The sequence below is a fragment of the Chelonia mydas genome, chromosome 3 (assembly GCF_015237465.2).
Source record: "Chelonia mydas isolate rCheMyd1 chromosome 3, rCheMyd1.pri.v2, whole genome shotgun sequence".
Lineage (NCBI taxonomy): Eukaryota > Metazoa > Chordata > Testudines > Cheloniidae > Chelonia > Chelonia mydas.
Window position 1 is genome coordinate 92,266,677 of NC_057851.1, and position 13,064 is coordinate 92,279,740.

A 13,064-nucleotide genomic window follows, 5' to 3' on the forward strand; every position below is an offset into this window, starting at 1 on the left:
GCATCTGATGAAGTGGGTTCTAGCCCACGAAAACTTATGCCCAAATAAATTTGTTAGTCTCTGTGGTGCCACAAGGACTCCTAATAGCAGCTCTGTGACACTCCTTTGTGGCCCACTAGTACTGGAGGCATAGCTGGGGAAAAGATTTTATGTTGGGCTAAAACTAGAACTCTGGATTGGATAGAGCTGATCAAGCAGAGTGCTTTTGGCACGGTGTAGAAATAATATTTTAGCCAATATAGCAAATGAATCACTCCAGAAGGGGAAGACTTCAATATTTTTCTCCTGGCTTAGACTTTTCCATCAGCAGCCTCAGCAGCCAACTAACTTTGTCCCAGTTGGGAGAGGAAGCTAGACCAATCTTTTGGATGTTGTCCAAATGTAATAAATCCATGTCCTGAGAAGTGTTTTATTTAGAATTAGGAGGTTATTTATGTTTGTCTCGGCAAATTCTAAGCACTATTGATCTACATATTTGCCTGGATAAACCAAGACAAGAAACATAGCAACTATCCTGAAAATAAAGTACAACTAAAATGTTTTTAAAAGCCCTTCTACACGGCACATGAGAAACATTAATACTGCTATAAGCCAGTGGACTCTCAGTTTTAATTATTAGTAAACAACTAACACCCTGAAAGTCTTTCACATGTTTCTCTTCATGTTGGAAAGAGATGCAAAAGAAGATTGAATTTAGAAAGGTTCTGAAATCCATTGTTAATTGTATTTTCTAAAATATAACTTAGATGTGGGAAGAATGATGGTGGAGACTAGGAGCATTGGATGGTGTCCTGATTCTCTCTATTAAGTTCTGTTCTCATTTAAGAAAAAAGAAGTGCACAAAGCCCAATTATCAGTCTAAATTAGGCCACTTGGTTTCACATTTTCACACTGAAACAGAAACATAACTCCCTAAAATAGGTATCTGGACACCTAGTAGCTGATTTGAGCGTCCAAATATAGAACTTGGTACCTTAAGTAAGGTGTCCACGTTTGAAAATACTTCTCCACAGAATTTACAGTATTCTATATTTTGCTACTGATGGGCTAAGAAAATACCAAAAGACAAAGGTTCTATCCTGAAGTCATGTACATGGGTGTCAATCATGAGTAATTCCATTTAAATCAGTGGTGTTATACCTGGATAAAACTGGTGTGAGTGGAATCAGGCCCACTGTACAGCTGCATCAACAAAGCTTCTAGGTTCCCATAGCACAAATTGTGAGATGTTATAGTACTTCCTTGTGATATTTTTCAGTGGGGAGCTATGCAGATCATTTGCCGAACATATTGCCAAGCCTATGGTGAAGCTGAACTCTCCCACAATAATAGTCTGCTTCTTGACTGATGGCACTGAATATGCTAGAGTTAAATCTTTTTATGAGTTTTCCTAGAACAGATGAGAAATCTTAGCCATGTTGAATGTACTTGTTCCATCAAAAGGTATAACTACGATGTTAGTTGAGATTGCACTAATCATAGCTCAAAAGACTTCAGGACAGCGTTGATGGGAGTGGCCAAAACATTAGTATTCTGCTGTACCAAGTGACAAAACTATTCAGTGTTCTGAGAATTTTGTAATTTCTTTAGCAATTTCAAAGGGGCTCAGTCATCCCCATATTTCTTAATATCTTTTAAATGTGATTTAATGGGCTCCTTGGAAGAATACCATCCCTAGAACTTTAGATGAATTTGGGGAACTTCTTAATAGCACATTGGTGAAACATACTGATGAACAAGCTTCTGATATCTCCGTTTATCAATCGGCAATTAGATGGCCATGCAATGGTCCTGATTCTTCTCTCTTGCACTAATGAAAATCAGGAATAATACCACTGAAAAATAACAGATTCGTACTGATGTAAAACTGGTTGTGTGAGAGGAGATTCAGGGCCAGTATGTTATGGTTATCTGACTCCCAAATATCAAAGAAATCAATAATAAATACCAAATCAAAGAAAGGGACCCAAAGATCCATGTGCAAGAGAAAGGAGTGACAGAGATCAATGAGTATGCTACAGGAGAAACGAAAGTGTGCAATTAGAAATCCATGATCTCTATATGGGAGTAAGGCAATGATGTCATTATATAGTAATTGTATATGAATATGAAACTTTCTGATGTGATTACTTCATTCCTATACATTTCTGATTAATAACATTTACAGTTCCAATTTTAAAAAGATAAATCAGTCATATTCCATAAAAAGAAAAGGAGTACTTGTGGTACCTTAGCGACTAACAAATTTATTTGAACATAAGCTTTCATGAGCTACAGCTCACTTCATCGGATGCATACTATGGAAAATACAGTGGGGAGATTTTATATACACAGAGAACATGAAACAATGGGTGTTACCATACACACTGTAAGGAGAGTGATCAGGTAAGGTGAGCTATTACCAGCAGGTGAGGGGGGGGAAGAGGGGAAAACCTTTTGCAGTGATAATCAAGGTGGGCCATTTCCAGCAGTTGGCAAGAACGTGTGAGGAACAGTAGCGGGCGGGGGGGAGGGAATAAACATGGGGAAATAGTTTTACTTTGTGTAATGACACATCCACTCCCAGTCTTTATTCAAGCCTAAGTTAATTGTGTCCAGTTTGCAAATTAATTCCAATTCAGCAGTCTCTCGTCGGAGTCTGTTTTTGAAGTTTTTTTGTTGAAGAATTGCCACTTTTAGGTCTGTAATCAAGTAACCAACGTGACTGAGGTGTTCTCCGACTGGTTTTTGAATGTTATAATTCTTGACATCTGATTTGTGTCCATTTATTCTTTTATGTAGAGACTGTCCAGTTTGGCCAATGTACATGGCAGAGGGGCATTGCTGGCACATGATGGCATATATCACAACAGTAGATGTGCAGGTGAACGAGCCTCTGATAGTGTGGCTGATGTGATTAGGCCCTATGATGGTGTTCCCTGAATAGATATGTGGACACAGTTGGCAACGGGCTTGGTTGCAAGGATAGGTTCCTGGGTTAGTGTTTTTGTTGTGTGGTGTGTGGTTGCTGGTGAGTATTTGCTTCATGTTGGGGGGCTGTCTGTAAGCAAGGACTGGCCTGTCTCCCAAGATCTGTGAGAGTGCTGGGTCGTCCTTCAGGATAGGTTGTAGATCCTCGATGATGCGTTGGAGAGGTTTTAGTTGGGGGCTGAAGGTGATGGCTAGTGGCATTCTGTTATTTTCTTTGTTGGGCCTGTCCTGTAGTAGGTAACTTCTGGGTACTCTTCTGGCTCTGTCAATCTGGTTCTTCACTTCAGCAGGCGGGTATTGTAGTTGTAAGAACGCTTGATAGAGATCTTGTAGGTGTTTGTCTCTGTCTGAGGGGTTGGAGCAAATGTGGTTGTATCGTAGAGCTTGGCTGTAGACGATGGATCGTGTGGTGTGGTCTGGGTGAAAGCTGGAGGTAAGCATAGCAGTCAGTCGGTTTCCGGTATCGGGTGGTGTTTATGTGACCATTGCTTATTAGCAGCGTAGTGTCCAGGAATTGGATCTCTTGTGTGGACTGGTCCAGGCTGAGGTTGATGGTGGGATGGAAATTGTTGAAATCATGGTGGAATTCCTCAAGGGCTTCTTTTCCATGGGTTCAGATGATGAAGATGTCATCAATGTAGCACAAGTAGAGTAGGGGCATTAGGGGACAAGAGCTGAGGAAGCGTTGTTCTAAGTCAGCCATAAAAATGTTGGCATACTGTGGGGCCATGCGGGTACCCATAGCAGCGCCACTGATTTGAAGGTATACATTGTCCCCAAATGTGAAATAGTTATGGGTGAGGACAAAGTCACAAAGTTCAGCCACCAGGTTTGCTGTGACATTTTCGGGGATACTGTTCCTGACGGCCTGTAGTCCATCTTTGTGTGGAATGTTGGTGTAGAGGGCTTCTACATCCATAGTGGCTAGGATGGTGTTTTCAGGAAGATCACCGGTGGATTGTAGTCTCCTCAGGAAGTCAGTGGTGTCTCGAAGATAGCTAGGAGTGCTGGTAGCATAGGGCCTGAGGAAGGAGTCTACATAGCCAGACAATCCTGCTGTCAGGGTGCCAATGCCTGAGATGATGGGGCTTCCAGGCTTTCCAGGTTTATGAATCTTGGGTAGCAGGTAGAATACCCCTGGTCGGAGTTCTAGGGGTGTGTCTGTTCGGATTTGTTCTTGTGCTTTTTCAGGGAATTTCTTGAGCAGATGGTGTAGTTTCTTTTTGTAACCCTCAGTGGGATAAGAGGGTAATGGCTTGTAGAATGTGGTGTTGGATAGCTGCCTAGCAGCCTCTTGTTCAGATTCTGACCTATTCATGATGACGACAGCACCTCCTTTGTCAGCCTTTTTGATTATGATGTCAGAGTTGTTTCTGAGGCTGCGGATGGCATTGTGTTCTGCATGGCTGAGGTTATGTTGTGGCCCCTCGTGGCATGTAATAGTTTAGATAGTTTAGTGTCCTTTTTCTTTTGTAGAGAAGCAAAGTGTGTGTTGTAAATGGCTTGTCTAGTTTTTGTAAAGTCCAGCCACAAGGAAGTTTGTGTGGAAGGTTGTTTTTTTAGGAGTATCCAGTTTTGAGAGCTCATTCTTAATCTTTCCCTGTTTGCTGTATAGGATGTTGATCAGGTGGTTCCGCAGTTTCTTTGAGGCACAAGCTGTCCCCATAGTCTGTGTGGTATGTAGATTGTAATGGATTTTTTACCGTCAGTCCTTTTGGTATGATGTTCATCTGTTTGCATTTGGAAAGGAAGATGATGTCTGTCTGTATCTGTATGAGTTTTTTCATGAAGTTGATAAGATTTCCACTCCATATGGCTAAATTCAGTGCCTTGCATAATGACAGGTTTCAGAGTAGCAGCCGTGTTAGTCTGCATCCGCAAAAAGAACAGGAGGACTTGTGGCATCTTAGAGACTAACAAATTTATTTGAGCATAAGCTTTCATGAGCTACAGCTCACTTCATTGGATGCATGCAGTAGAAAATACAGTGGGGAGATTTTATATACACAGAGAACATGAAACAGTGGGTGTTACCATACACACTGTAACAAGAGTGAATTTCTGTGCACATTACTAATATTTAGACACACTGAATGACAACAGAAAGGTCTGCCTATGGGAACAGATGCCAGGTTGCTTTACATTGTTTTGCCCCACAGGTGAATATAGATTCCTTTAGAGAGAAAAAGGTCTGCTTGCATGATGAAAACGATACTGCCCAATGAGAACTAGTAGAAGTGGGAAAGTGAGATAACAAGAGAAAAAGCTGTCTGGAGAGGCCTCTGTGCATCCAAAACACCCAGAACTATAGAAGCTTTTAGAGGTTGATTTTTATCAGTGAAACTGCATGTGATAATTCAGTCTCCAAGCAGCCTGCTCTTGATAGTGTGTGTTTGAAAAATTAAACAAGTGGGGTTGCACTGCTGTATTTGACAAAACTTGTATTGAAACCTTGCAGGCTTGCACAGATTTCTAATTCCTAATTAGAACAATGAAAGCATCTGATTTCCCATGACATGATGACCAGATTAAGTGAAGTTGATACAGGAAGGTAGAAATTATATCTCCTTCTACCAGCAAACTTTGTTGCTCCCTATGAGGGAGCTGCTCTGAAGTACCACTACTTGCTGCCTTCTCTTGGGGTTGTCTCTAGAATAAGCTGCTCTAACCAATGCCAGAACTCCATAGGGAACCATTGTAATGGAAAAGTTGACTCACTATAACTCCTGATCATCTCTGTCCATGTGCTGGCCTTTTACTGTCCCCTAGTGCAAGAGAGGTTGTGACCGTTTTCTGACAATGCAGTGTACTCCTTTGGTGGACAGTCCACTTCAGGGACCTTTCACTAGTGTCATCTTCAGCATAAATTGTTATGCACTGAGGGGTTAATCTGGAGCCCAATGTCTTAAACTAGTCACATAACTATCAGTGATCAGTATGGTTTAGAGAAAACTAGGATAAACTGAAATTATAATTTCATAGACAGACTCGTCTCAAAAACATCTGAGTTTATAATGCCTCTCTGGAATCTCCAGACTGTAGTTTGTTATGTAATCCTCCCATGTCCACATCAAATATCTTTTGTCATTTCAAGAATGACAACAAAGATACCTTTCCAAATATTCTTTCCCAGTTTCTCTTTCTTGGTGCATAAACAAAATCTAGTTTAATTTTTCTTAACAGGTTTTGTAAATATCACCAGGCTTTACAGTAATCGTCAATAAAGCTTGTACAGATGTATTTGTGTCCATAAGAGGAAGCAACTGTTTGATGAATTAGGATAATAAAATCTTCCTTGACATACAGGCTGTGAACAATACCGTATCGGCATGCCCGGCATGTCTCAACATTCCTGTTAAGTTCCACAGCTTCAAGGCTTATCAGGCTACTTCTCAGCATTTCTCTGAATAGCATCTGAACCACAGATGTTGAAAAGAACACATACAGGAAATTCATAAGAGGATAAAAAAAAATCCCTTGCTGCTTTTGTAGACTTTTTCTATGCCCACTAAAACTGTATTCAAACAGTGTGCATAGTAACGTGTGTAAATAGCGAGAGGAGCTTTTCATGAAGAATTCTCAGTGCTTCTGCATAATGGATGTTAGTGATGAATGCGTCCATCCTCAAACTGACTTACACAGTTCTTCAGAGCTCACCTGTTTTGTCATTAGAACCTTTCACACACACAGTGGTCCTTCGCCACCCACCAACTATGGATGCTTGTCTCATCTGCCTGTAGATGGAATGACGTACACTTAAGGGCCAGATCCTCAGCTGGTGTAAATTATCAAAGGCTCATTGGACTTGAAGCCCATGCGCCTATGATAACTTACATCAGCTGCAGATCTGCCACTTAGTCTTACTTTGCACACTGGTTTACTAACTAGTTCACTTTGTGTTGTTGGAGACATAATGGACTCTGGGCCTGATTCTGAGCCCACTTATGCCTGTTTTATATGGTAATACCCTTGAATTCAATAGAGTTACTCCTGTAACTCCTCTTACAACAGTTAGAGATCAAAATCAGGCCTATTATATTCAGATTTGTGTTGGGACATTTGGATGTATTTGCTGAAACCAGGATCCCATTTGGCTTATCACCTCTTTTTGCTTCTTAAAATAAATATCTCTTAGTTGTTGACTCAGCTTTGCAGTTTTAAAATCTTATTGATATTCAGCACTTTTTAGGACCTTCCACCCAAGGATCTCAAAGTTGGGGTTCTGTTTTGGTTTTTTGAAACTGAAATCTTCCAACACTTCTCTGTGATAGGTATCCGCCCATTTTACAGATGAGGAAAACAAACAAACAATGCAGAAGTTCAGTGATTTGCTCAGGGACCCAAAGCAAGTCTTTGGCAGAGCTAGAAGTTAAACCCAGTTCTGCTCACACCCACTGTGGTGTTCTGCACTTGCTCAAGCTTTCTTTTTTTATTTTTTTTACTGATGGACCCAAAATGTCTATCCTTGTCTGAAGCAATTTTATTTAATACTAATCACAGCTTTCAAATAAAATGCCAAAAACTGTTATTTTGAAAAAAAAACCTGTTAAGCATAATAGAGAATCATTCCTGTGAAGCCTTAGGGGATAGGTTTAGCAATGGAAGAAGGTTGGAATGTGCAATGTTTTCTTTGCATATGTAATTATGCAAATTTTAATGTGTAATTATATTATCTATGCCATTTGGAATTTTACTTGCACTTCACATTTATAAGTCTGCAGATCAATGCAGCCAGGTGGCCACTTACACAATGGTTGAGTTTTACCGCTCTATGACCAGCCTCCCTTGCTCTTTTTTTTTTAACTTCCAGCTTTACACACAGTAAAAAATTATTCCATATCTTGATTTCTTTGTATTATTGATTTTTTGGTATTATTTTTCAGAGTTCATTTTGCTCTTCTCATTTTATTTTCTTACAAATGTTGGTTGATCATGGTACTTCTGAGTTCACTGCGAGCTATAAAATAGAACGAAACAATTAATCCTATTCATTCTTACTGCTTCTCTGATAAGAGAGTAGAAAGGTTAAGAATTTCCCACGGTAGCTACAGTGACTTAAAGAGGAAAAACTCTTCTGACAATAATGTGATGAAATTTGATTTCACTCATACCAGTATAAATCCATTAACTTAACTTCAGCAGAGATATTGGTGGAGTGAGATCTTCACCTTTGTTCCAGCCTCTGTATGCCAGGTAGGGGGGACTTTCAATTTTCTTGTGAAGAAAAGGCAATCAAAAAGCTATTACTCAGGCAGATGTTCTGGGCACATAAAGACGATTCATCATTCCAGATGTTGTTTTACAATGCTTGGGACAACTGAGGTATTGAGAAAAATTGGTTTCCTTTTGGAGTAATTTTAATATAAAGTGTTAGGATTCTCTACTTCATTGTATTACTTTTGCCTCTGTTGTTTCTATATTCAAATATTCCCCCACACACTAGATTTTCAATTCTGTTTATTTCAATATGGTTTATGGCTCGAAACACATGGGTATGTCTATACTGTAGCTGGGAAGGCGCTTCCTGGCGTGGGTAGACAGATGCATGCTAACTGTGCTCCCGTTAGCATGCTAAAAATAGCAGGGTAGCGAGACAGCGTGGGTGGCAGTTTGGGCTAGCCTCCTCAATACAAACCCGCCCAGACCCCCTGGGTACATACTCGGGCAATGAGCCTGAGCTGCTGCCCATGCTGCCCCAGCTACAATGCTATTTTTTAGTGCACTAGTTCAAGCAGAGCTAGTGCTTATATCTACCAGTGCTGTGAAACATGTTCCCAGCTGCAATATAGATGTATAGTATATAAAACCAGAATCTTTTGTCTTGTACCTCTCTATTTCCAGTGCATCACCCTCATTATACATGCTTAACATATGTGCAAAATAAGGGTAGCTTTCTTTGCTGTGAGTGTGCATAGTGTGAGGAAGTTTGTGTTAAAATGTCTGCCAAATTGAACCACAATATTCAGTTCATTGGACCTGAATATATCTAGGTTTGGCAGCTTTGATTATGTGCCCAAATGTTCACATAGGGTCTGATTATCCGAACACTTGCCACTAGGCATAGAAGTTACTATTATGAATAGCCCTGTTCACATTGATAGCACTATCCATACCTGTAAGGCCTTTATGGAATTGCGTGGTATTTATTGATGGCAAAAAAATTTACAGCTGGCCCTGCTATCTGGTGGTCGGGTGGGTACATGCAGATTAATAATTGATTTTTAAGACATACCCAGCAGCAACATCACAGTATCTTAAGGCAGGACTACAATTTTTTAAAATATGTTCAGCAGCACGATGGTGGCAAACGCAAGCCCAGATTAATATATCAGTCATGAAATTATGCAAAAATTCTCTGGATTGAATTACATTTGGTTGAGTTAGTACAAACAAGGAGCCTATGATTTAAATGCAATTGGAAAGTGAGTATTTTTGAAGGAAGGGGAAAATACACACAGTATCTACAGCATGGGGTGATTATATTCAATTCACGTTGGTAAACCTGGTTAAATAGTTACTTTGAAATCTTTGAGGGTCTTAAATATTAATGTTATCAATAGGCTGAAAAAAATGTAAATTACTCTGGATGATGTGTAGGAGAGCTTGGTTCTGAAAAGATGTTTCTAACGCAATTTTTCTTTGCATGACTGAGTACATGTGCAGATTGACACTTTACACAAAGGTTATGTTTATAAAGGTTACTAAATGGTTAATCAATTGTTATAAAGTCCAGCAGCCAGTAGGTTGCTTATAATAATCTATAACACCTTTGACTGATGTCCTTGCCACCATCTACAACACATACGATTCATGTCTGTGATATGTTTATTACATCTATTAATAATTTATTGGTATTTCTGTGAGTGTTCAGTGAAGAAAGGGCTGGACACTACAGGGGAATGCTTTGAAGAGCCTCAGGGACTGGGGTACACCTATTGTTCACCTGCAAGGCTAAGCAAGGACTAGCATAGCCCAAAGAAGACTGCTTGGGTGACTAACAGAGCTGACACCCAGTTAAGTGCAAGCAAATCTACTTCTTGCTGGGGCCAGGGAAGTAATAAGGTGACTGGGTATCCCAAGACCCATCAAAGTACCATTCCAGAATTATTGCCTTCCCTTTTTCTTTTGCAGGAAACGGATCTTATTCTGACCTTTAATATCTCAATGCACCGTTCTTGGTGGATGGAGAATGGCCCAGGCTGTACAGTGACATCTGTGACTCCAGCCCCAGAATGGGCACCAGAGGATCATCGTTACATCACTGTCTCAGGGTGTTTGCTTGAATACCAGTATATAGAAGTGGCTCACAGCTCCCTTCAGATCTTCCTTGCAGTAAGTGTTCACAATCAACCTCTCTTCCAGCACTTTTTCCAGAATTTATCTTACAGTGAAGGCTGACCTGCCTCACCAGTCTAAAACTGGGACTTCTTATGGTCCATCTAACCACTCAGAAAAATATTTTTTTTAGATACCTATATTTTTGTAAACTCATTCTCCAAAATGGTTGTTTTTGCTGAAACTTGGGGTGGGGGGGGAAATAAGCTTGGGGTAGAGAGCAAGCATGGAAAATTTCTGCCATGACACAAGGGCTGTGAAATTCTCACTCTATTGATGTCAATAAGCAAAATTCCCATGTCTTCAGTGGGGCCAGATTTTCACCTTTAAAGTGTGACAAAGTTATAAGCAACTGAAAATGGGCTTGTAGTGTAAAGTGTTCAACAACTTTAACTATAGACGCTGGTACCAGCTCTGCCTATAATAATGATGATTGTTTCTATTGTCGCAGTATTTAGAGACTATGATTGAGTCCTCTTTGAGTTTAGCATGTTCAGATGGGTAAAACAAAGACAGTACCTGCTCAGGCAAGGGCACAGTCTTGGATTATGACAAATTGCAACTTGTGGATAAACAGACAAGTAGGCTTGGGGTGGAGGGGACAAAGTAATAATAAAGACAGGTGTATTTGCATAAATATGTAATGACAGGATAGTGTTCAGGCCCAAAGTCTGTAGCTCAGGCTCATCTCCAAAGTCGATGTCAAGGATTTTTTTTCTAACTCAATTTTGTGGATAATAATGAGGGGTGAGTGAAAGAACAAAGAAAAAATATCGTTCAGCGTAGGTTCTGTTCCCATTCAGAAATACATGGTGTGTTGTATGTCAGATCTTTTAGAGGTGTCAGTATCTGAACACAGCTGTATTTCTAGATAAGGCCTCGCTTTTCATGCCACAGAAAAAGTACAGAATGACAAGCTATCAGATTCTGTGTTGAAATCCCAGCATAGTTTAGCCAACCATGGTTAGGCCTTTTATTACTGCTCATGTTACCATACCTGTAGTTATTATAGGTATCCATTTACAAAGAAAACATTTGGGTCAATTTTCCAGACCATCATATTGGATTGCATAACACATAGTTTAAATGTTTTCTTAAAAATAATAACCACTGTTTGGCCTGTAAATACAGTAATAGAACCACGGGGTGACCTGCAACACAAAGTTAGACAAGTAGAGTTTTCTTCTCTTTTCAACAAACTAATCTCCAAGTCTCTGCCCAGATTTATCTCTGGTTAGTGAAAAGAAGTTGATCTTTTCTTTCAATTCCCTTTTATGGGCACTTACGTGGATCTTGGGCTTTAACTGTAAAACCATAAATTGTGACCTACAAATTGGTTACTTGCTTTAAATTTGTTTGGTTTTTTTCCCCCTGTGTTCCTGGCCAGTATCAAGTTAATATTGATCTTCGCTTTTTCAGGGACAGTAGCACCACTGGTTGCTCTTAAAGGGGTTCCTTGCAGATAAATATCTCAAAAAGGAGTAAGGAAATAATTCTGATTGGAGCTGACTTTTATGATTCTTTGAAAGTGACATAACATATTCAGTGCATTTTCTATACTTTTTACTAGGTTTGCAAAGTATGCAGCTAAAGGAAGTTGTGCAGTTCATGTGTGTATGACTTAGTGAAAAGAGTACTTAAGGTACATTATGCATAGGGAGAAGTGAGAGCTCTTGGCCCCACCCTTTTACACATTAAATAGGGGGGTTTAGAGGGAACTGTATTTTTGCAAAAGGAAGTTCTGCTGATGCACTACAAGAACTCCATAGCACTTAAGGTTCCCAGGGGAAGTGATCTCTCCTGAGAGCTTCCTAAACTGTGTTGGACAAAGTGTTTTGGTGGCATCTAGCCAAATAGTGCCAGATTATGGAATTTATATGTGCTATTACAAATATCATGTGAGTCATCTGTAATTATACATTCTGAAGAGTGTTCGTTTATAGATAGTTATTTTTTCCTTTTCAGATCTAAAATACCTTGAGAACATTAAAGAGTCTGACCTACACTCTCAAAAGTCAAGAGATTCACCCCTGTGCAGAGGACCAGTCCCAGGCCTGGGAACCACTTATATCCCACATACATTCAAAATAGGTCTTAAGAATAACACTGGGGGACGTAAGTGATGCCCAGATCTTGTGCTGGCTTCTGTAGAGGATAGAATTTCATTCAGTACGGATAAACATCAAGGCCTGTTTCCTACCAATACAGCTGGTAACTTTGAAGAAGCAACAGAACTATTCTGATTAATGCTGTTCGCAATATTCTGAGCTACTGAAAGCAAGTAGCCTGGTAAAAACTTCCAAATTAGGAACAGTTATCAGAGAGGTACCAAATGCAAGGATATGCCTTCATAGAACAAGGACTATCCTTATCTACCATGGTGTTAGAAATGCCTAAGATAGTCACTTTGTGCCCATTTATGGTTGCCTGATAGCCATGTTGATTTTTTTATTACTTTTTAGGCTCATCTCTTGATTGATTTTATGTTGACAGTTGTTGCTCTTGAAAGGACTGCTTGTGATTTCACCCAGATATTGTGGAGGTCTCATGTGAGCTTGCTATGCTTGACTTGCCTCTCTGAAACTGTGCAGTATCAAAGATCACAATGCCACACCTATTGTGCTTGTCAGCTTTTCCTCAGAGCTTCATTGAAAATAAAAGAAATCAGGAGCTAAGCCTCAGTTGTCAGCTGTGTTTCTGGTTTGGTTCTTTTCAAGCCAAGCTTGGCCTAAATTTTATCACTTTCTTTCTGTGCTGTT

At 39.9% G+C, this 13,064-nt stretch overlaps 1 protein-coding gene across 2 annotated transcripts in view; it reads left to right on the forward strand.

Annotated features, from left to right (window-relative positions):
• NKAIN2 (sodium/potassium transporting ATPase interacting 2) overlaps positions 1–13,064 on the forward strand; it is a 751,810-nt gene that overhangs the window by 630,285 nt on the left and 108,461 nt on the right. For both annotated transcript variants that reach the window (XM_037894716.2, XM_007056288.3), the window contains exon 4: positions 10,102–10,302. In XM_037894716.2, the coding sequence (XP_037750644.1) occupies positions 10,102–10,302 (201 nt within the window). The remainder of the gene's footprint in view (positions 1–10,101; positions 10,303–13,064) is intronic.